General features: G+C 40.1%; 1 protein-coding gene across 8 annotated transcripts in view; it reads right to left on the minus strand.

Annotated features, from left to right (window-relative positions):
- usp9 (ubiquitin specific peptidase 9) overlaps positions 1-19,620 on the minus strand; it is a 38,167-nt gene extending 18,547 nt beyond the window's left edge. For 3 of the 8 annotated variants that reach the window (XM_088314364.1, XM_088314367.1, XM_088314361.1), the window contains exons 1-20: positions 18,700-19,218; positions 15,330-15,593; positions 12,699-12,844; positions 11,973-12,052; positions 10,162-10,274; positions 9,176-9,394; positions 8,949-9,070; positions 8,621-8,872; positions 8,404-8,539; positions 8,171-8,323; positions 7,699-7,803; positions 5,948-6,154; positions 5,532-5,668; positions 2,633-2,766; positions 2,452-2,542; positions 2,251-2,364; positions 1,942-2,170; positions 716-811; positions 398-609; positions 65-305 (exon numbers count right to left, since the gene is read on the minus strand). In XM_088314364.1, coding sequence (XP_088170490.1) covers positions 65-305; positions 398-609; positions 716-811; positions 1,942-2,170; positions 2,251-2,364; positions 2,452-2,542; positions 2,633-2,766; positions 5,532-5,668; positions 5,948-6,154; positions 7,699-7,803; positions 8,171-8,323; positions 8,404-8,539; positions 8,621-8,872; positions 8,949-9,070; positions 9,176-9,394; positions 10,162-10,274; positions 11,973-12,052; positions 12,699-12,844; positions 15,330-15,425 — 2,883 coding nt within the window. In that variant the 5' untranslated portion in view covers positions 15,426-15,593; positions 18,700-19,218. Of the gene's footprint in view, positions 1-64; positions 306-397; positions 610-715; positions 812-1,941; positions 2,171-2,250; positions 2,365-2,451; positions 2,543-2,632; positions 2,767-5,531; positions 5,669-5,947; positions 6,155-7,698; positions 7,804-8,170; positions 8,324-8,403; positions 8,540-8,620; positions 8,873-8,948; positions 9,071-9,175; positions 9,395-10,161; positions 10,275-11,972; positions 12,053-12,698; positions 12,845-15,329; positions 15,594-18,699; positions 19,219-19,489 lie in introns of those variants that run through there. The other 5 variants (XM_088314366.1, XM_088314363.1, XM_088314362.1 and 2 more) reach the window with 4 other exon arrangements.
- Between the last annotated feature and the right edge of the window lie 2,151 nt (positions 19,621-21,771).

A 21,771-nucleotide genomic window follows, 5' to 3' on the forward strand; every position in this document is an offset into this window, starting at 1 on the left:
CTAGGGAATGGCGAATCCCAGAGAAGCATCACAAAACAAAATGAGATTAAAATGTGAAAGTTACAGTTTTGTCTTTCAAGTTGAGCTGTCCGATCAGCTTCCGGTCATCAGCAGGGTCGACCACCTCTCCTCCGATAAAAAGCTCAATCTTGGTATGTGCGGCGTTCGCTTTGATGCGGTTGAGGATGCCGCGGCGCACAGAGCCAATTGTGTCGTTGGTGTGTGACCAGATATCCAGATCATCCACCTGGCGCCCCTGGTTTGGGAAGCGCACGATTAACGTGATATGCTTTCCCCGGAACGCCCTGAAAAGAGAGATTAAAGCATTTAAGGATTGCGTCTCAGAAAAATAAGGCACACTTAAAAATGTTGGAAGTGCTGGGGCTTGTAATTCCACCTCGACATGGGCAGGATGGTCCTCTCTTCATGGTAGTCACTGTCACATTCATTGATGTACTCCTTAAGCACAGTAAGAACCCGCACCATGCGGATTGCCTCCTGGCGGGCACAGTTGATGCTATCTTTGTCTCCATCCAACACGCACAGTGTATCATACGATGCCTTCAGACGGTCAAAACATGACTGGATAAAATCTTCATGAATTTCCACCTGTGAGCAAATCACAATTGTCAAGTACTTTGACATTGCAGAAGACAACGAGATGACCTCTAAACTGAAAACTGCAACTTTAGACAGACAGAGTTCTATCGTGTACCTGGTTGACTTGTAATTTTGGTCCAAGATTGGTATAGATTTCTTTCAACAGGTCTATGGCTCTGCTGGCGATGTCATCACTTCCTTGAATTACCACCTGAGGCGGAACATTTTTTTTTAAATAAATCAAAAACGTGGTAAATATGATGAATCTTCTTGACATGACTCAAGGACTACTAAAGACAACTGTCATAACGTATGACAGCAGCATATTCCGTGAGCATTTTGCAGAGGTGTGATTACGTCCCCTGTGTCTGCCATAGCAAAATAAGAATTCACTCAGGCTCGCCCCGAGAAACTAGGCAATAATGGTTCAGCAGGTCAAACTTCTACCACTTTCATTGATTAAAAGTATAATTTTTTTAGGAAATTCAACATGGTGCAGTGTTCAAAATTGCATTATCTAAAAGGCATTCAAAGTCAGCATCTCAAAATACAACGTCAGATATCCAACACTAATTTTGTACTCATTTTAGCAATTCTACATCAACTGCTAATGTTGGGCCACGAAACCGCAGGATTTTTCATAAACAATCACCATGTACTCTTACAAAAACAGCAGCATATTTAGTGCCCATCTATTTCCCCAAATATATTTGTGTGTTTGTGTAAATGGACGAATGAGTTATTCATTTCCTAGGTTGTGGTTTAAAGGCGTTTAACCCACTGATTTGCATTAGTTTACAGGTTGATCCGCCGCATGATAGACACGCTGACGTACCAGAAAAAAATGTAACAACCCACCCATGGCAGTGTTTATGCCAACACATTCACAATGTCATTTTTTGGGGGAGACAAACCAGTCTGTTGATAGTGTATTACTTTATTATCACCTCAATGAAATGTATACTCACATGAGGTTTGAGTTAATGTTTAACTAGTTATGTAAATGTTTTGAAATTTAGACGTCGCAGCTTTAAGAGACACACAGGCCTCAGTGGAGCGGTGCACTTTACTTGGTGGACCATTACCAGTGGTGGAGATGCACGGTGTTGTCAAATGCGCTATATAAATAAAGTTGCATTATATTGTTGTCTTGAGTTCCATACTATGTCCCGAGTTGTTTAGTTTTCCAATTACCAAAAGGAGATTCTGTGGTACAGTGAGACTGGCGAAATAAGAGATTTTTTTTTTTAAATCAATGAAACTATCACCTTAGACCCATATATGCCGAGAAAACATTCTAGTCAAGATTTGGAAGAAAAAGACTAAATGACAATTGCTCACCCTCCAGAGGTAGTCTAGGCCTATTAGTTCCAGGTCGTCCATCATGTAAGCCCGACGTTTGGCCACCAGTTTCCCCTCCCTGCAGTTGACAGCCTTAAAGAACCTCTCAAAGCACTTCATGCCATTTTCTGTCAACAGGGACGGGTCCAGCTGCAGGACATTATTCTCAAAAAAGTCCTTGTTGATGTCTGGGTCCAGGTCAGGTTCATCGCCCATAAGTTTGGAGTACCTGCAATTTAACATTTGGAATGCGGTTCGACACACTTGTGCGTGGAAAACGCAAAAATCTAGAATCAAAATCAAGGGTACCATTTGAAGCAAGCCTCGCGGTCACAAAGGAAAACTGCAGTCTCAGCCAGACACTTCCAAATCTGCTTGGCCTGAGGAGCACAGAGCCACAACTGGCCATCTTTAAGAAGGAACCTGGCGAGAAGAAAACCATTTGATTGTTAGTGGCAACTGAAAGTAACATGACCTTTGCTATCCTTGGTACTTGCTGTCATTTAGTACCTCAGGAAGTTAAGTCGCTCTTGCACTTCCTGGACATGGCTGTAGCGGCTACCCGGTCGGACAATCTGAGGGTCAAACTCTGCTTGTTCTTCTGCAATTAAAAAAAAAAAAAAGATCACACAAATAATCAGTCTGACTGAATACTCCACGTTCAATTTTTATTCATCTCTCCAATATATACCTTTGGAGAATTGCCGCATCGTCTCCATATAAGCCGCCAGGTTCTCAGCCACGAGAGTAACCAGAGAATGGTTGTTTTGCAGCTGGTTGATAAGGTCGTGGCGGTAAAACACGTGTGGATTCCTCTGGGTTTGACTAAAATGTTAATAGCAAGAAGAGTAAGGGACATAGAAGAAGCAGGACAAAAATATCGAACAATGAAGTGAGAAAGACTGAAAATTCCATGGCGAGGAGGATGCTGTCGCTTATTTCTCATTTGTATTCATCTGCAGCATAGAGCAAGAATATTTTGGAGGATTTGTGTGTATTATATAGCAAATGTATCTAAAATGTCATATCAATCGTTGTAGTTTCCTGACTTGCATCCCTGAAAACAAAAAAAATAAATAAAAAAAAACAAGAACCAACAACACAGGAGTCTGTCTGCATTGTTAACTGGTTGTTATCACTCAAGCGGCAATGGGTAAACAAGCTAAACTGCTAAAGCCAGGAAATATTCAATTTCCTCAGATATCAACCAGCCCCCAATAATCATTGCGCCCCACCTCCTGGCCAGGTGCTTCATCCACAGAAATATAGGCCACCTGAAATAGTGACCACTTTCTCATGAGAAAAAACTATAAGTGCAATCAATCATCTGTTCACAAATGCTATTGTTCAAACACAGACATCAAAGAGAAAACTACCAAACCAATTTGAACTCTGTTGCCAACTAAAACAGCAGCACCTACTGAGGCACATGAACTGTCTCTCAGAATAATTAAACTGTGGAATCCTAACGCATGCTGCAAACTGATTCTCCACGACTGTCTTTCCATGACTACTTATGTCATGGGAAGACAGCATCTGTGACAATCAGAGTTCCATAAGATTCTGGCAACTGATTGCCGTAAAAATCAATGGGTATCTCATGAATCGGAATTTAATTGAATCGTTACTACATTGTCTTATATTTTATATTCTAGTCAATGTAAAAGACTGGTATCTTTTTGAAACACTTTCAAAACTTAAAGAGCGAGGAATTAAATTTTACACTGATTTTTAAAGTGGCAAGCCAACCTGGTTTACAATACTGTGGGTTAAACAAATTTCAAAGACGTGCCAAAGGCTTTAACAGACCTTTGTAAATTCTCCCATAACAAAAGTTTAACAAAAACATATTTAAACCTAATCTGAATTAATATAATCTGTATTTAAATACAGTACATGAAAGGGCAATATGCAGCATGTGATTGAAAAGTTAATGAACACTGCTTTTATGCAACCGTTTATTTTAACGAGGATGGCACTACTCGTATGAGTTTTGCTTGTTCCGCCATTGTGTCACGTATTAGTTCAACCTCAGAACAGACGTCTGATGTACAAATGCACATAAGCGCTATTTATATGGACTGACAACAGTGGCTTTTAGTACTATTAATACTATTTGCGTGAAAAAGGCACTAATCAAGGCAAAAACAGTGACACAAATATTAAATGTATGATTCCAGAATCCTTCGACAAAACATTAGCATTGAAAAAAAAAGTAAACTGAAGAGATAGCTCATGTTGAGATTCTCAACACTGTTACAATTGTCACAATTGTTTCAACATTAAACTGAAACCTGTGTTCGACTGCGACAGAAAGGTGACTATCAATCCACGGCAGTGAAAGCCAACAGTGAATTTAACGGATGCAAGCCAAGAAGACACACAACTGATATTTACATGGTGGGGTCAAATCACCTTGTGTAATTCTGTCTCAAGATTTGTAGATATTGGATTTGTTATTATGCATGTGGTCAATACTGTGCAAAGGGTAAAACAAACACGTGAAAATGAGACCAACCAAGTTACATGTGTATAATTTGTCTTTCATGTTGCAAAATCATGTTTTTTTTGGCAGATAAACCTTTGTTAATTGGCATAAACGTAGTGGTACTACAAATAACTAACATTAGCCCAGTTTGTAACTCGAAACATTTGTAAATCGAGTTAACTTTTACCACTGAAATTAATGAAACTACAAACGTATATATTTTTCCTTTTCAACTTTAATTCGGTGTGTGATTGTAAATAAAAGCAGTTTACAACACAAAAAACGTGTAAGTGTACTACATTATGAATTAAAAACTAAACACACATAAGTTCTTATTAAGCTTTAAGTTTATGTGAAGAGAAGAAAGGGAACCTGGCCCACAGTGACGGCGTGCTGAAACTTGGGGGAAAAATTTGATATTTTTAAAGCGGTCACACATGACTACATAATAATGGGTCTTTAGCGCCCCCTACAGAAGTCTAACGGACCGCTAGCCTGGTACTTGACCAAGGGCTACGAAAATTAGGAGACATATGTACCACCCTCAGACGTACAAAAACATAAATAAGAAGTCTATGCTAGTCATACCTTAAGGAAGTTAGCTGTGAGCAATGTACATTTACAGGCGTCATATTTTTGCCCCCTTTTCCTAGACCACTGCTTCCCAGCCAGGGTACTTAGAAAAAAGGTTTTTTTGAAGGATGAGGTTCCACTGTATCTGTACCATTCTATATGCATTTAGGATTCAAAAAAATTAAATAGTTATCTGGTCATTTGAGATGGAACCCAAGAGATAATTGGCAAAAGCGAATTCCTGGCAGAAATTTCCATGATAATATGTCGCAAACGTGTCAAAGAGAAAAGCTGAGGCGTTTGCCGGTGGAGAAGCAGGTCGAACCCTGATACTGGGACTCAACTTACCCCACTAAGTTCATTTGCATGTTAATTCGCATTTTCATTCTGAAAAACAACAGGCGTGCAGACTACATATTTTCGAGAAGGAAATAGACGACATGCATCACAACTAGTGAGTCTGTCTAACCGACCGGAAGCTTATTTGCGCTTCCATGTTAGCTGTGATGCATGTCAGCCATGAACTCACCTTAAATTTTGTGGAGCTTCTCCAAAAAGGCTACAGATTTCTCTGATTTGTTTCAAGGCAGGAATCACCCATTTGTCATTGGTACGCAGCTCCTCTATGAAGCGATCAATCCACTGTATTTTTTGAGTGTCTCTGTCCTATGAATGTAAAACGAACATTGTAAGTTCATATTCATACATCTATATCGTTACATGTATAAGCACTTAAGCAGGTGATAATTCTTTGGGTCCTTTGCTAGTTAAAGCCACTGGAATTAATTATGGCACCCAGACTAAACTTAGTACAATATATATTTTTTAACTTTCTTAATAAAAACATTTGTTAAAAATAATTACACATTCTTGCTCACGAATAAAATACTGTAAACTTGTTCTCTTTCATGCAACATTTTGCACCAAGAAAAAAAAAAAAGGTACCTGTGAGCAGCTGTAATCTAATATTTTGATGTGAGCGCTAAGAGCTTGGTCCATTATATCTACAGGCACGTCGTCGCTGTGGGCCAGGTTCCACAGCAGATTGAGGACCTTGTGGGCCATCACGCCGTCCTTGTCATCCTCGGCCAGGCGGCGGATAAGCTCCAGCAGTTTCTCACGCTGCTTCTTGCTTGCGTTTGTCCAGCTTGCCTGCAAAGGAAACGGTTAGTGATGTCTGCTGGTATCCATTGTATTAAACATCCATCCATTATCCAGTTACAAAAAAAAAAACAACAAAAAAAAACACACAAAATATTCTTGGAAAAGAAAAATACTAATAAAGAGTAAATGCAACCGTATTTTCAGGACTATAAGCCACTAATTTTTTTCTAGATTTTGGCCCACACGGGTGCGGCTTTTCTGTGGATTTTTCTTTCACCGGTAGGGACGCTCTATAGTTCAGAAAATATGCTAAATAAATCTATTTTTTTCTCTTGAGTCTTCTCTGTTTTAATTAGCAAAGTTGTTGCAGTGTTAAAAGGCACTGTTTTAACAATCTGTTTATGTACCTTTATGTGCATTCACAGTACAAAATCGTTCTGTACATGCAGTAAACAAATTTTTGTCAACATAGAAAACTGCAGCTTATGGTCTGGTGCAGCTTGTATATCCTTTTTTTAAGAGTAGCTGCATCTTATATACAGGTGCGGCTTATGGCCTGGAAATACGGTACATCTCATGGAGTCATTCCATGCCAAAATACCCACAAAAAAAATGTAAAAATTTAACCAAACAGATTTTGATTTTGATGAAACTTCATGTACTTGTCTACTAGTGATGGCACAACACAAAAGCTCACATTTCAGCTCAAATCTGCATAGGAGTTTGGGAACTACGGCTCATTTGAACCCTGGTATCTCAAACTAATGGGTCAGTCTTAATAAAACAGGTACTGAATGTAAGGGAATTCAAGTATTACAAATCCGCAATGAAGATTGGAGGATATTTTGACCGAGAATTTGGCCCTGTGGATCACATGACCTTAACACATTTCATGAAATGTCACAAATTCTCTTAAACATAAAAGCCATTGATGTATTTTTATTTATTTTATAGCAGTAAGGAGTCACAGTATTGATACTTTAAACATTCATTGCATATTAAATGAAAGTTGATGAAAATTTACGATGTACTCAACCCACGACATATTGACGGCTGTGCCTTGTCCAACATTTTAGGTTCACACAGCTGGCAAATGCGACCAAGATTGGATTTACTTTACTTTATTAATTGAAAATTTAATATTCATTGCGAATTTCAACAATGTACATCTTTGAAACTGATTACACTACATTGGACATTACATTTCCTTAAAAATTTTGTTTAAGTCACGTGGTCAACTTTTAGGTCAAAATTGTGCATCAGGCATCTAAATGGTTGCAGATTTGGATTCCTTATTGAATTCCCTTTCCAACAATAACTGTTTTACGAAGCTGAACCTAGTAGTGCCTGAGATATAAAGGATCAACTTAAGGCGGCCGCGCCCCTTTTTGTCGAACATACTAAAATTCGGTGGGCTGTAGCCCCCAAAGCCTTGCTCAAATTGACCTAAAATGTGACATCTAGTATTTTGCCAACAAAATCAACAAGTACAGCAAGTTTCATTAAAATCAAATTCCACTTGGTTAGCCCACTGGGTGATTTGGCATGGATAATGAATTATTAGTTTCTGAATTATAAAGACTCCGACTCACCTTGAAACAGTCAAATAGATGATCAAGCTGCTCAGGTGAAAAATCCCATGCTAGCTTGGCCAGAAGGTCATGGACATTTTTCACAATAGCCTCATGTTTCCCAGCCTGCATGCGGATGGAGAGAAAAAAAAAATATTAAAACATATATAACCATTATATAAAAAGTACATCGATTTATCCATGTACCGTATACGTAATGGAGATAAACAGAGAGAATGGTGATTTTGGGAGCGAGCCGGAACTCTACTTTTTAATACCTTAAAAATTATGCGTCTAAGGATAAAGTATTATTTTTAAGGATACAGACTCCATTGTGGAAAAAGTACCTGCAGAGTAGATGCACTGCTATTCAGAACAAACTGAAGGTATATCAGCAATTCACATTGCATTTTAATAAACCTAGGGGGTTCCATTATATCAAAGCATCAGTATTATCACAAAAACCTCATTAGGACAATGCTGGAATGCCCACCTGTGCCGCCCAGATGTTGTCGAGATCCTGCATGGTAAGAGCTTTCTCTTTGATAACAAAGCGAAGGATTTTCTCCAGTTTCTCAACATACTGAGGCTGGTGTAAACTGTCCCTCAGGACGATTGACAGGATGTGGTTTTGTTGGATCCACTCCTGAGTAAAAAAAACAAATATGGTTACGTACAGATGGCAAAATGGAGTGCAGGAGTTAAGCGCTGGGCGACTGAGCTCACCGCCATGCGCTCCGCAGTCAGCCATTCATCCTCCTCAGGGTTGTGCCGATGAGTGTAGTAGGACACACTGGAGATCACCTTGTTGACTTCATTTAGTGCATTCATTTTGCCATTAAAAGAAGAAATTTGCAATAACCTGGTGAAAGAAAAATGAAAGCTTATATCAGATCCTATGAGCATAAATGTGTGATTTTCCATTTAATTGCATTATCCTTACCTAAGAATCATTTTTAACCTAAAAATCTCTAAATTCTTCACAGTCTCCTCTTGCCCTGGTACGCGGGATGCAAGACTTTTTAGAGACTTAATTATCATGGACAGTGCGTCATTTTTGGCTTCATTCTTGGCCTCTTTCTTAAGCTCTTCGTCTGTGAGGTTCTCCAGGAACTGGGGCACCATTTCAATGACGGGGAGGAAGTACTTCTTCACTGTGTGCAAGGTGAGGAACTCATAACACTGGCCAAAAGGCCTGCAATGAAAAAGAAGATGAATATGAACAGCCAGGACAGCACTGCAGATCAGTGCAAGCTTGTCAGCAAGTTTACTTGATAAGTGCAGCGATGATCTGGACGTTCAGTGCTTCGCCACTCATGAAGCGATCGTGCAACATTTGAAACCCGTTTAACGTGCCAAATTTATTTATTAAGTCCACCAACCAGCCCTGTAACTGACAAAAGAGGAAGAAGACAGTGCAATCTGCTGTGAAAACTACTAAAAGCAAGATGTTTTAATTCCGCAATTAAGGTAGTACTTAGCATTAGCAATAACATACCTTTGGCGAGCGTGGGTCTGGTGGTCTGGCAAAGAGGTCGTCGTCGGCCAACTGTGCTCCAGCGGGGACAGTCTCAGAGGGCCGCGTGCCATTATAGATGTGGAACTTGCAGTGAGGGTTGGTGGCCATGGCCAGAAGCTCTAGTAGCGGGAACCAGTCCTGTGAGAGCTTGGCCACACACAGCTCCACCAAGCGGTGCGTGTTATTGATGATACACCGCTGGAAACACCAATAGTGGTAGAAGGCAACAAAAGAAAAAAAGCAACACAATCCATAAACGATGTTAATGAAATATACGTGCCTTCTAGATATTAACTACATATGCGCAACTATACATAAACATACATACCTCTAATCTCGTTGCACACTTGAGTACAATGACAATAAAGGGATTTCTAATAACCATAATGTATCCCACTGGGGAACCTCTACTAATGCCCTTTCTGTACATTTTAGAGTTTGTTTTAAGATTCTATTTGTCTTCAAATGTCTTAAATGGTCTTGCCCCGCCATACCTCTATTGCGAACCTGCCCTATGCCTGAGGTCTGCGGACAAAGCGCTATAAGAGGTACCGAGGACTAGGCGGAGACCCAGAGGGGATCAAGCCTTTTCCGTTGCCAGTCCCTCTCTTTAGAATGACTTCCCGCTAAACGTTAGGTAAGCTCCCCCACTTCCCTTCTTTAAAACTTGACTCTTATTCTTTGGCTTTCCACTCAGCATGAGACTTGGTTGTGGTTTTACTGTATTTGTGATTTTTACAGTCTTGATTATTAATTTGTTTTATTGCGTGCGTCTTATTCTTGCTCCATATTCACAACACTTTGTATACAGCGGTGGCTGTCGTAAAGTGCTCAATGAATATAGCTCAGCACCATAAAACTCTGCTTTTATTGGCAGTGCAAGGTACTTGGGAACAATTTTCATAGGACCCGCTCATCACAATATTTCTTTAAATAAGATACATGAGCAGTGCGAAAGTACTCACATGAATCTCAAACTTCCAGCCACTGACTGCCTCATCCGTCAGGATCTTTGTAAACGAGATAGTCAGACCATCTCGGAAAAACCTCTGACAAGCCTCACACTTCACATCCAGTCCTGCAGGAAGAAAACATGATTTCTGAAATACCACATATACAACTGTTAGGAACTGCAGGGGCAGTTGCCCATTTCACATCAGAATGATCAGTGACACACAGTGGCATGAAAATTTGCTCTCCTCAAATTCTTACTTTTTTTTTGCATAGTTAACCAACTTTAATGTTTAATATCAGCATCTTCTGAAATTAAGCATTTGCTCTACCTGGCAATAAGATTTTCACATGTCCCGATTTTTAATAAATAAATAAATAAAAAATAAACACTTAAATGGAACCTGTCTGAAAGAAATAAATATAATCATGTCAGTCATAAGACGTGAAAAAGCTGAAACATAATTTCATGCTCCCAAGAAATTCAAAAATCCAAGAACAAATGAACAATAAAGTAATTGACATCCATCAGACTGCAAAGGGGAACAAAGCCATTCCGAAAGCTCTATGCTGCGGTCAGACCCAACATGAGCCGAGTCCTTCTGGCGGTGTTTTTTCCATTTATAGTCAATGCAGTTAGTGTGGTTGCATGCTAGGCGGTGCAAATGAAATTTCAAAAGCAAAAATTTCGCTCCTTCGCCCATTACGCTTCGCTAACGTGAACGTCTTGCGGCACCAATAGCTTATCGCCTTTGAGAATGTAGAAATCAGTAGCAGCACAAGCAAAAACAGAAAAAGTGCGAGGACATAAGCAATGGGGGGGGACAATATAATCATTGCAGTATGTGGGACCGAGAGGTGTGCAACACAGCCAGCCAGCTTCCAATACCGACTGGAACCAAGCCCAAAAAGGAGCAGGCTTGAGGAGTGGGGACCGAGGAAGTTGGCATTTATAGTGAGTGTATTATATTGACTAGTAAACAGCTGTTGAACTGTCAACCAAGATAGCATTTATCAGCCAAATAACAACCACTGGTCACAAGATTGAGTCCTAGTGATGTTAAAACACTCCTCTTCTCATCTCGAAGCAAGTCTTGTGTAGTTCCCCCTTGAACAAAAACCATTGGAGACACATGAGGTGACACAATTTCTTGTGTTCTGTCTGAACTTAGCATTAGGACTCCACAGAGAACTACCATGAGAGCAATTATCCACAAATGGGGAAAGCAAAGAACGGTGGTGAAAAGCCACCCTACAAAAAAAAAAAAAAAAAAAAAATTCAACCGAAGACCACAGCAACAACTCCTCCAGGAGATCACAAAGGAACCCAAAAAAGCATCTAAATAACAGCCAGCCTCCCTTCATGACTCAGTAATAAGGAAGAGACCAGGCAAGGATGGCAGCCATGGCACAGTTCAAAAGGCAAAAACCACCACTGATTGAGGGAACAATGAATTCTACTCTTGACCAGAAAATTCTGAGGGAGAATGTTTGCGGCTAAGGGTGACCGAACCAGTTACAAGAATTATTGAGCAAGTACTTTTTCCACACAGGGACAGGTAGCTTTCATCTTTTTCCCCATAACAAATAAAATTACTATGTAAAAAAATGCATTTTATGTTTACTTAGGTTACCCTTGAGTGGTATTTAAATTTGTTTGATAAGATATGCCCAAAAAATAAATAAATGATTTCAGAAGACGGAAATCCTTTATCACAGCGCGGTACTACTTCACACTGGCTGTGGAATTTTATTTTCTACAATTAAACAAGTGTAGTGCCCGTGTCAGCACATTGGAAACTACTATTGCGATGCACATTCCTACCTTTTTTACTGAGGTCTATAGCAGCCTCCAAAAGGACTTCTAACTCTCCTTTTGGCAAAACTGGAACCACCCAACGAGGCCTGAAAGAAAAGAGCATCAATCATTAAGAAATCTCAACGATGCCAAGATAACAGTGTAATGGATGGATAAAATAATTTCTGTGTTGTGTGAGGTCATAAGATTCTAGTTTACAGTCATGAGAATGGATGGGCAACTATCAATACCAGGTATCGATATTTGGCCCATTATATCTGGTACCCACATTGCGACCAATGGTAGTCACAGGAACATCGGCGCCCTCTTGCTGCAGTTTTATTATTATGAACTAAATGGTAGTTAATGGATATACTTATTTTATACATTTAACTGTCTTCATCACCTGATTCAATGCATTAATAAGGTATTTTCCCACTGAATGCAGTACAGGCTTTATAGTCCTTTTACTTATTCGTGAGTATTATACAGTGCGCTATACTCAGCTGTTGCCTACTTTTTTTGTACTTGCGTGTAACTTTATTTGGCAATATCAATGTTGTTGTGTTTTTTTTTTTTTTTTTTTTTTTTTTAAATGGATGCAAGCATTTTATACTGTCCTCATACTGGTATCGGTCAGTAAAAAAACAGTGCTAAAAAATATCCCTAGCAAGAAGTTATTTGACTTCTAACACCAATCTATAACAGCAACAAAGAAGATGTGACATGATAGCATGGAGGCTTCTCGTGTACCTGTTGATCATGTCATCTAGCTTGGCTAGGTCAGTGTGGGGGAAAGCGGGCTCTTCCTCCTCCAGCTGGGGCGGTCCATCTCCTTGACCATGCTCGCCCGGTGGGCTCACTGGAGAGTTCTCATTGGATGAGTTAGGTGATGAAGTCTGAAATATAATAAACAAAATCTGAAAAGCTCTAAAAAGCTGCCCATAGCTCACAGAACAGCATCACTATGTCACTGGCCAATGCGTGTGCAATTGCTCGGCTTGACTTTTAAATATAATGTGAATCACTATTATCCTCTATATAGAGCCGCAAAACCAGGGTTCATGCTCCCCATTAGCCACTTAGTCCGTGACTAGTTCAAACTGGGAGTTGCGAGCAGCCAATGGTCTGTCAAAATTACCCTGGGCGCTGCCAAATATAAATATCACGTTTTGGAGAGCTGAAACTGCATGTCGTTCAGCATCAAACGGAAAACCCGACAGATTTAGAAAAGCTTTGTGTGCCAGTGGACCAAAATCATGGCTAGGTATATGGACTTTCTCATAAATTACTCGATTGTCTCAAATTAATACTGAAATAGAAATACAGACATTTAAATACATAAATCCGCATATAATTGCTAGTGTCGGGCCAGAACCTCCCAAGTCACAATTTGGTAAAATTAACATTTTTTCCCCAACCCTATACTATTAGTAAGTCAACGTGTTTTTGCTGATGTAAACAAATGGAAAATGGAGATTCTGGGTGCGACTCTGGACTCTACAACATAAAAATCAACCAGTAGTAGTGAGTTGTACGGGTAATAAGTTACAGTGAAGGAATGATTTTATATGAACAATGTTGCTGTAGTCAGGTGCGAGGACAGGTGTCAAACACGCCACGGAAAGTCAACACGACGGATGAATGAATGGAAAAGTGAAAAATATGAAATGTGGGTGTGTGTGGTGAAGGCTCTTCCTGCTTCGCTGACCTACATATACAGCTTGCCTCTCACGTATCACCACAGCTCATCAACACACACTTGCTGTGTGTGACTGCGCGCGCACATGCACGCACGCGCGCGCACATGCACGCACGCACACACACACACGCACACCCCCAACATCCATCACTCAGGAGGCTCTATTCATTGATGCCTCGTCTTCACTTCCCCCCCCCTTTCCGTTTCCCCGCACCCCTCTCTTTTCATCCCCGTGGGCATCTGTGTGTGTTCGTGTGTGTGGTAAGGTGCAAGATTTATCTGTTAAAACCTGTGCTGCAGTGTCTGGAATTGGGGAAGGCCACCTGAAATTTCCCTTAATAGTTCACAAACTGTCAACAGAATTGTGACTAAATATTTTCAGTCATAAGATTATGTGGCAAAATAGCAACAAGACTCCAGTACTAACTACAAGCTAAATATCAGGCATAACCTATTCATTATTAGTTGGCACTGAATGGTGAAAGTTTACATGGTCACCTTGTTGGTAGTCAGATGGAGAGCCACCGTATTCAATGAAGATGTTTGAAGGGAAGAATCGGGCTGTGTAATTAATCGAAATTCAATAACGATAATTATTACACAATTACAAAATTGGCATAGTCGTTAAAGATAATAAACATTATTATTATTATATTAAAGGGGAGCACATGTCCTCCTAAATTCTAATGCACCATTTCTTTCAACGAGGAACCCATACAATTTACGCCTTTTTTTTTTTTTTTTTACATTAAAGTAACTAGTTTTATAAACATATGATTTCTTCTTATTAATTCTAGGAAAACCTAGAAAATGCCACAAGGGGAAAATATCACTCTGCAAGTATGTCAGCTGTCTTCAAGTTATGTATTTTCTTAGCGTTTTATATGGTGACATGCATGATGACAGTGTAGTACCGCAACATGCTAGGCATCACTGCGCTCACTGGAGGCAGACGCAGTGCAATTAAGAACAAGATGAGGCAGAGAATGATCCCTACTAAGCTGTAGTGACAGTACTTGTCCAAAAACACCAGAGAGAATGAGTGTGATGAGTATGTGAGTGTGATTAATATTGTGGTTTCAACACTTTTGTTTTAATATGTAAAAAATGTGTTTTGTTGTATGTGGTGCGATGATATGCTAATTTGTGAAATCCCATCGATGATGTTTCGCATTATACATTAGCATTAAGTTATTTGATGTTTAGACTTAAAACTAAGAGCTTCTCATTATCAGTACTAGTAAAACATTTGGTTGGATAAATATAGACGTTTTAATTATTTTTTGGAAACTTTGCCTTTTATTTGGGGAACTCAGAGTACGTTACGTCGAAGTGACAGTATACGAGAGTCTAGTGATTATCCAAGCGCTAAGGAATTCATTATATTTAAATAAATTTATGTGCTTGTTAATAATTACATAAAAGTGTAATAAGTGTATAAAATTGTAATAAGTGTAAAAGAGATGTGTGGAGGGGTAAATAATACCGAGTATTTATTTATTTTTATTAAACATCACATCTAAGTCTCACCTAACGCATCACTGCAACCAAAGACGGTTCACTGTACAATAGTTTACTTTAACAATGCACTAACGTACTAAAAAGAAATTGCCTACATTTTATGACAGAAGGTTTGAGTCTCGATTACTTAATTTACTAATTTATTAATCTAAAATGCTGACCTGGTTCTGTGGCAACGGAGGTTGGCTCTGAGCATCAGGCGCCTGGCCCTGGCTGTCATTGCCCCCCACCGGAGAGCCACGCGTGGTGGCCGTCATGCTCGCCACGGGGCAGATCTTGGCAATCTTGGCCTCTTTACGCAGCGCTGACCAGGAGGGAAATCAGAGCCGCCTCAGCCGTGGAGCGGAGGGAAGAGTGGCCGAACACACGAGAGAGGAACACAAGCACCTGGAGATCTGGATGTGCCGCTGAGACCATTGCATAACCTGAAATGATGAAGGAGAAAGAGCGAGAGTGAGGGTTATAGGTCAAAATTAATCAGCAGGCTAGGGGAAGTCACCCGGAATAAATATGCAAACAGACTTTTATTGCGTCAAAATCACATGAAAATAAATATTTAGAACCTTCCAAAGCCCTCCGTAGTGTTAAATCTCAAGATGTAACACAAAAATACGATGCATAACCATGACAAACACGTGTGTTCAGAAACATTAGTTTGCTTCTCTTTTATCAATTGTCAGAAAAGATAAAAGGTAACTGCTCTTTTCTTTGTCATTTTGAACCTGATTGAACTGTCTTTGATAAACACGTAAGGTGCAGAATCAGTGCTTTGATGGGGTAAGACTACTGCTCACAGTACAGACACTAAGATGCTATTAAAGTTACCAAAGAATGTTTAAATCTGATGTGTAACCACAAACTCGAGTGCCCGAGTGGATTATCACATCAGTTTGGATCTCTATTAAACAACTGTTGGATTTTCCACCCTTTAGTGTTTGTTCTGTACAAAATACATCGACAACATGTGGGGGATGATGTCTTTCCAGATGAAAATTCCCTACTTCGCATGGAGTTATCAAAGCAATTACTGAGACAGGCCTTGTACGTTAAGGTAAAAAAGGGTCCTTGGTTTAGCACAGATATTCCACATTTACCGGGTTCTGTGTAAAAGGAAAAAGAGGTTACCGCTCTAATTCGGACAGTTAGTGGGATTGTCAAACTTTGATATCGACAAAAAGGAATGCTTTATGAGATAGCGCCATTCCTACATTTATTTGATGATTAATGAGCAAACAAAAGATCTAACCATACCAAATTTGTCCGCAGTAAAAATTAAACACACGTGTCACAAAGAAGAAATGAATGATGAATTTTAGACTTGTATTTCTTTAAACATCACCGTCAAGGAACAAGACGTCATTAAATGTCAGATAAACAGTATCATTTGTCAGGAATTTGTTTAGCAGAGTTATCCATTCAGTGTCAAACCTGTGGCACCGGCCATCAACCAAATAAATCCCTAATTGCTCTGGAAGAGGAAATTCCATTTTCACGCAAGCCAGGCATACATGGTGTAATTAAGCCAGTTTCAAGCCTGATTCAGGCAGCTCATCTATTGATTTAATGTTTTAATTGGAGAAATTTGTGCAGTGAAAGAGGAGTCATTGGGTCCTCCCAACAAAATTAATTTCTGCGTTGTGAGCAATATGATCAGCCGTGATTGTGATCTCGTATATTTAAAGTACAGTTATGACTACATTTTACAGAGATTTCAATAAGATAAAATCATTTTTATGATTATCATTATGCATTTGTTTTTTTAACCTACACAGACTGAAATAAGCAGAGACAGCATATTAGGAATACTGAATATCTAGTCATGATTTGCTGTCTGTTCAATTGTTCTGTGTAGTGTTGCGATAACATTCACACTTGACCAAGACTGTGCCGGTGAATGAAGACAGCCTGAAAAAGAAAAATATATCACAATGCCCATTTAATATGTTAAATCACATGCATGAACTTGCCCGATAAATGACATTATAAACCAGTACGTCAGGACCCTGGTTTCATTTTACGGTGTTGGAGCTGCAGACCAAAGTCTACATATTATTGAAGGAATTTTAAGTGTTTGTGTATCAATGTGATTTCATTATAAGTTATAATTGCAATCGGCATGGTGTTTGCTATTAAAACAGTAGTTTACCCATCATTTCACCTGGCTCACCATCATAAATGCTATACAAGAATCGAAGCAAAAGATGGTTGAACCCCCAACACACACGCGCTAACCATTCACCGGTGTTGCTAACCCACCTGCTATGACAATTAGCACACTAAAAGCCCATTCTAGAACATACTTCATGTCGACCGGCCTTTTGGACTGAACCGGCTTTACAACATTCGTGCATTCACACAGCGTTAAGTACGAACCGATAACGAATGAATGCAGGGTCCATGGCAGAAAGAAGTACGCGGTGACAATCGTAGGCCCTTTTCAGAAACCCTTTTTACTCATTTGCGAGAAATAGCTAGCACATTTGACGTCTGCTTTTCGAGCTAGAGGCAAGCGAACGTGCAAAGCGATCCACCCAAACAGCCGAGCCTCCGTGGAGGCCTTATCGTCAAAAGCGAATTGCGTTGAGACGTGCAGGCCTCATCATCACTCGGCCCGGACCTGACATTACGTTAACCGCTCCCATAGCATACGCATTGATAAGCGAATGACAAGTGGGCGAAATATGCTTAGCGCCCCACGCTACTAGCCTCGAAGAATGGGTGGGATTGTGAGGTTCCCCGTTGACCAAGTTTGCTTCCGAATCGCCATTTGCAGTTAGCTTAGGAGATGCTAACGATAGTGTAGCAGTCAGTGCTAATGTCCCGAGTTGGTGCAGTTAGCTAACCCTGTTCTATTTTGACAAGGACCGAGCTCATATGACTCAACATTTAAGCATTTTGTCCAACTTGTATGTAAATCAACCGTTTTAGCAAATACAAGGACACTGTTTAGAGAGGTGGGAAAGGGTAGCGCTGCTCAAGAATAGCAAGAGCTTTCACTAAACAACAGGAGTCGTCTATTTCCTGAAATTGAAGAGTTCGGACTTCTAGCATCCAAGTTTTTAACTCAGAGTACCGATATACTTTCAGTTATACTAAACGGAAAGACGTCTAGTATGTTGTAGCATTCAACACATATGTTAAATTTCAGGTTAAGAAGACTGGTTAGCTATACCACACATTTTAACGCTGCTGGTCAAAATATTTATAGAAATTTTTCAGCTAGTAGACAGCGTCGACAATTGACGTGTAGCTAACAGTACCCCGGGTCCAGCCAATACAACCGGGTTGAGTTCCTGGGAATTAACGTGATGTTAGGAGAATGAATTGCATTTTAACCACATTGACACGTGGTTATACAATCCAAAAGATGTGCGTGGGTAGCATCCCAGCTCATGAAAAGCACGAATGACAAAAATCCAATTGTTGGTTACCTGCCGTGCACCACAGCAGCTGACGCTAGTAACTCACTAGCCGTGCAGCTAACAATCCCCTCTAGCGTTAGCCTATGGAGCTAGTTAGCTTACAACTCACCAGGAATTTGATATGACTTCCCCTCTATTCGCCGGCTACATCCAGCCTTGAGCGGCGGTGTGAGGGCTTTTCGCAGGAGACACCGACCCGCTGCTGGAACGATCGCTGTAATTCCGACGTTTCCCCCCTCTTGCTTCTGGGTGTTTTTCCCTGCGTCACCGGCGCAGTCAGTCACAGCCCCCTGACTCTCGACCAATTTCTGGGGCTTGTCACTTCGGTCCCAGCAGCAGTCACTCTCACACAACTTGAATCAGTTCAACATGGCGGAAGCGCAGTCGGGTGCGAGCGGCGCTCCGTTTTAAAATAGGCCAGACGAGAGAGTCCAACTCCAGAAGCGTCGGCCCTCGTCTATAACGAGAGATTGCGCCGCAGCCCAGTCAACACAACATCAGATGAACGGAAAGTGCATTTAACTGCTCCACAGTCTGATAGCTTGAAGGAGTCCGACTCCGATAAGATCCAGCTCCGTGATTTGGCCAAAATTGGACGATGAGCTCAGCCGGAAAGAGCATCACCGCCCACCATACGCTAATGTCGCGTTCCAGTGACACACGAAAAGTAGACATTTTTTTAACAGGTGCACCTATTAAAGCACTGTGAAAAAACGGTGAAACCTTGAACTCAACTTGCGAAATGGCTGCTGAGCCAGTCAAGAACAAGTGAAACAGTCAGATTCTATTTTCCATGTCTTTTTGTCTCGTTAAATCAAGTCCTCCTTAGATATAAGTGTCTGCCATGTTTCCACGAGTAAAATAGTGTCAATGCGATATTAATAATTGATGTTGCATACCTTTTAGTGGCCGCTATCCAGCGTTGGAGTCGTAGGAAAAAAATACTGCATATCAAAACTTTAGATCCCCGATTAAATTACTATAATCCCACTAATAATTCTCAAACTACAAATGTGTTGATTTCGGTTAACTCTCGTAGAACATGTCGTTTGTTCGCATACCCTCGTGTGGTTCAGCGACTACAATAACGATTTATATAAAGTGCCGTTGCAGGATTCTTTCAAGTCTGTGATGTTCATGTACGTATCCTCTTTGTGTATTCGGGCGAGAACATGGACGTGAGAGTGGTCTTACCCGTAAGGCTTTTTTAAGCAACTGTTTGATAACAAATGCCTATTGGTGTACGTACATGGATATTGCAGTGTTTTAATCACATGTGGGTCAATATTACAGACGGAAACCGTTGATTAAAACGAAAAATAATTGTTTTTAATGGCGGACAAAATTTGCCTTTCCTTCGTCCGAGGGTAATGGAACGTCGCACGAGAAAATGGAAGGAAAACAAAAATACTACAAAATAATGAACTAAAAGCTAAATATTTCATTGACAGCCTTATGCCAAGCTTTAAATTTATCTTATTAAAAAGTAAAAACAAAGAATATATATTGTTTAGAAAGTGTGTATGATAAGAAATGCCAATATATCAAAACAATCCGTAAATAACATGTATGTGTGAGCAGTACCAGAAAAAAATCAAGGTCGGGTTGGGATGTTGTTGTATCACAGATTGTGGTAATTGGAACATTGGAAGACAACAATACATCATAATATGTTACTGAAGGAAGGATATTGTCAAGAACTCCAATATATATTGGAAAAGACAAGACAGTACTTGGAAACAGGGGGAAGAAAACCGTTTTTATTGTTAGAGCATATATTGACAGTATATGGAGATTCATAATGGTACATATTTGGTTTTCGTTAGACAGCAGCAAAATTGATAGATGGTGGCGATTGCTATTGTATCATAAAAGCTGATACTCATTGCAAAAACAATATTTTGTCCCATCCTTCTTGGTTAAGTGCTATGCTCTGTCCTCGTGACATGACATCAATGATTTTCTATACATGATGTCACTTTTGATCTTCTTGCACAATTATTCAAGGCTATTAATTAAAATAAAAGCTGGCTCGTTGTGAATGTGCATTGTGTTCTTTCACAGATTTCAAACTCAAGGCCTGGGGGTCAGACCCGGCCCGCCGCATCATTTAATGTGGCTCACAAAAGCAATTCATATACGTCGACTTCACGTTTATTGTTAAAATACCAAATTTGCAAATTGTCCTCACCTTTAATAACAGTGAAATGCAAGAATTTTACATTATCAGTTCCCTTTTGAAATAAAACAATAGTTGAGCACTATTCATTATTTTCCAATTTCGAAGCTAGTTATGCGCCATTTTTTTGTGTATTTGTAACAATATGAGGCCATGAGGCATTTCTGTGGTTTACAGTCATAACAGCCCTCTGCGAGAAAACAGAACTACAATGTGGCATGTGACAAAAAACGGGGTTGACATGCCTGACGTCCACAAGTGAAAGACATTTACTGTTGTAGCAGTTACATGGGCCCCACAATGCCATATGTGAATAATGTACGGTGTTGTCAAAATAAAACTGATCGTCTGAAGTGTGAAGATATATTTATCCAGAGTAAAGTAGCTTTTGTTCCACATTGGCGACTATAGATGCCAAATGTGCTTTGTAACTGGGAGGGTTGGCAGTGAATGAGTTAACTGTAACATTTTTGCAGTCAGCCCTGTTTTTTGTTTTTGTTGGGCGGAGAATGCTGGCGCTACCAGACTGTCTGCTCGGAGCTGGACCACGTGACGCAGAGTGCATCCCTGCAGAGGTATGGAGAGGAATGAAGACGTTGACGTTAACAAGGACACTGAAGCAAGCGATACGTCTAGATGAGACGAGAACATTTGATCCAGTCTTTCTGCGTGCGTTTCACTCCAGAGGACAAACTAACGGCTGTTGAAGGACTACTGTCGCTGGTTTATTTTCAAACTCATCTTGTAGTGAGTGACATGGGTCTCCCTAAAAGGAGACTCTCTCATCTTCCAGGAGTTAAGGTTGGCTGAAGGGAGCTGTGTAATTTGAGTGGAGAGGAATTTGTATCGTTGTTTATAATTGTATCACTATCTGGTCTTTATTTGTCTTTTATGTTTTGCATACAGTTTGTGTACAACATATATTGCAGTTTGTTGTACATGTCTTTTTTGCTTTTGCTTTTATAGAGTTATACTCTGCTGTCTGCAGCCAGGTCGACATTG

Source organism: Idiotropiscis lumnitzeri, chromosome 14 (genome assembly GCF_059441095.1).
Source record: "Idiotropiscis lumnitzeri isolate Australia: NSW breed Sydney's pygmy pipehorse chromosome 14, RoL_Ilum_1.0, whole genome shotgun sequence".
Classification (NCBI taxonomy): domain Eukaryota; kingdom Metazoa; phylum Chordata; class Actinopteri; order Syngnathiformes; family Syngnathidae; genus Idiotropiscis; species Idiotropiscis lumnitzeri.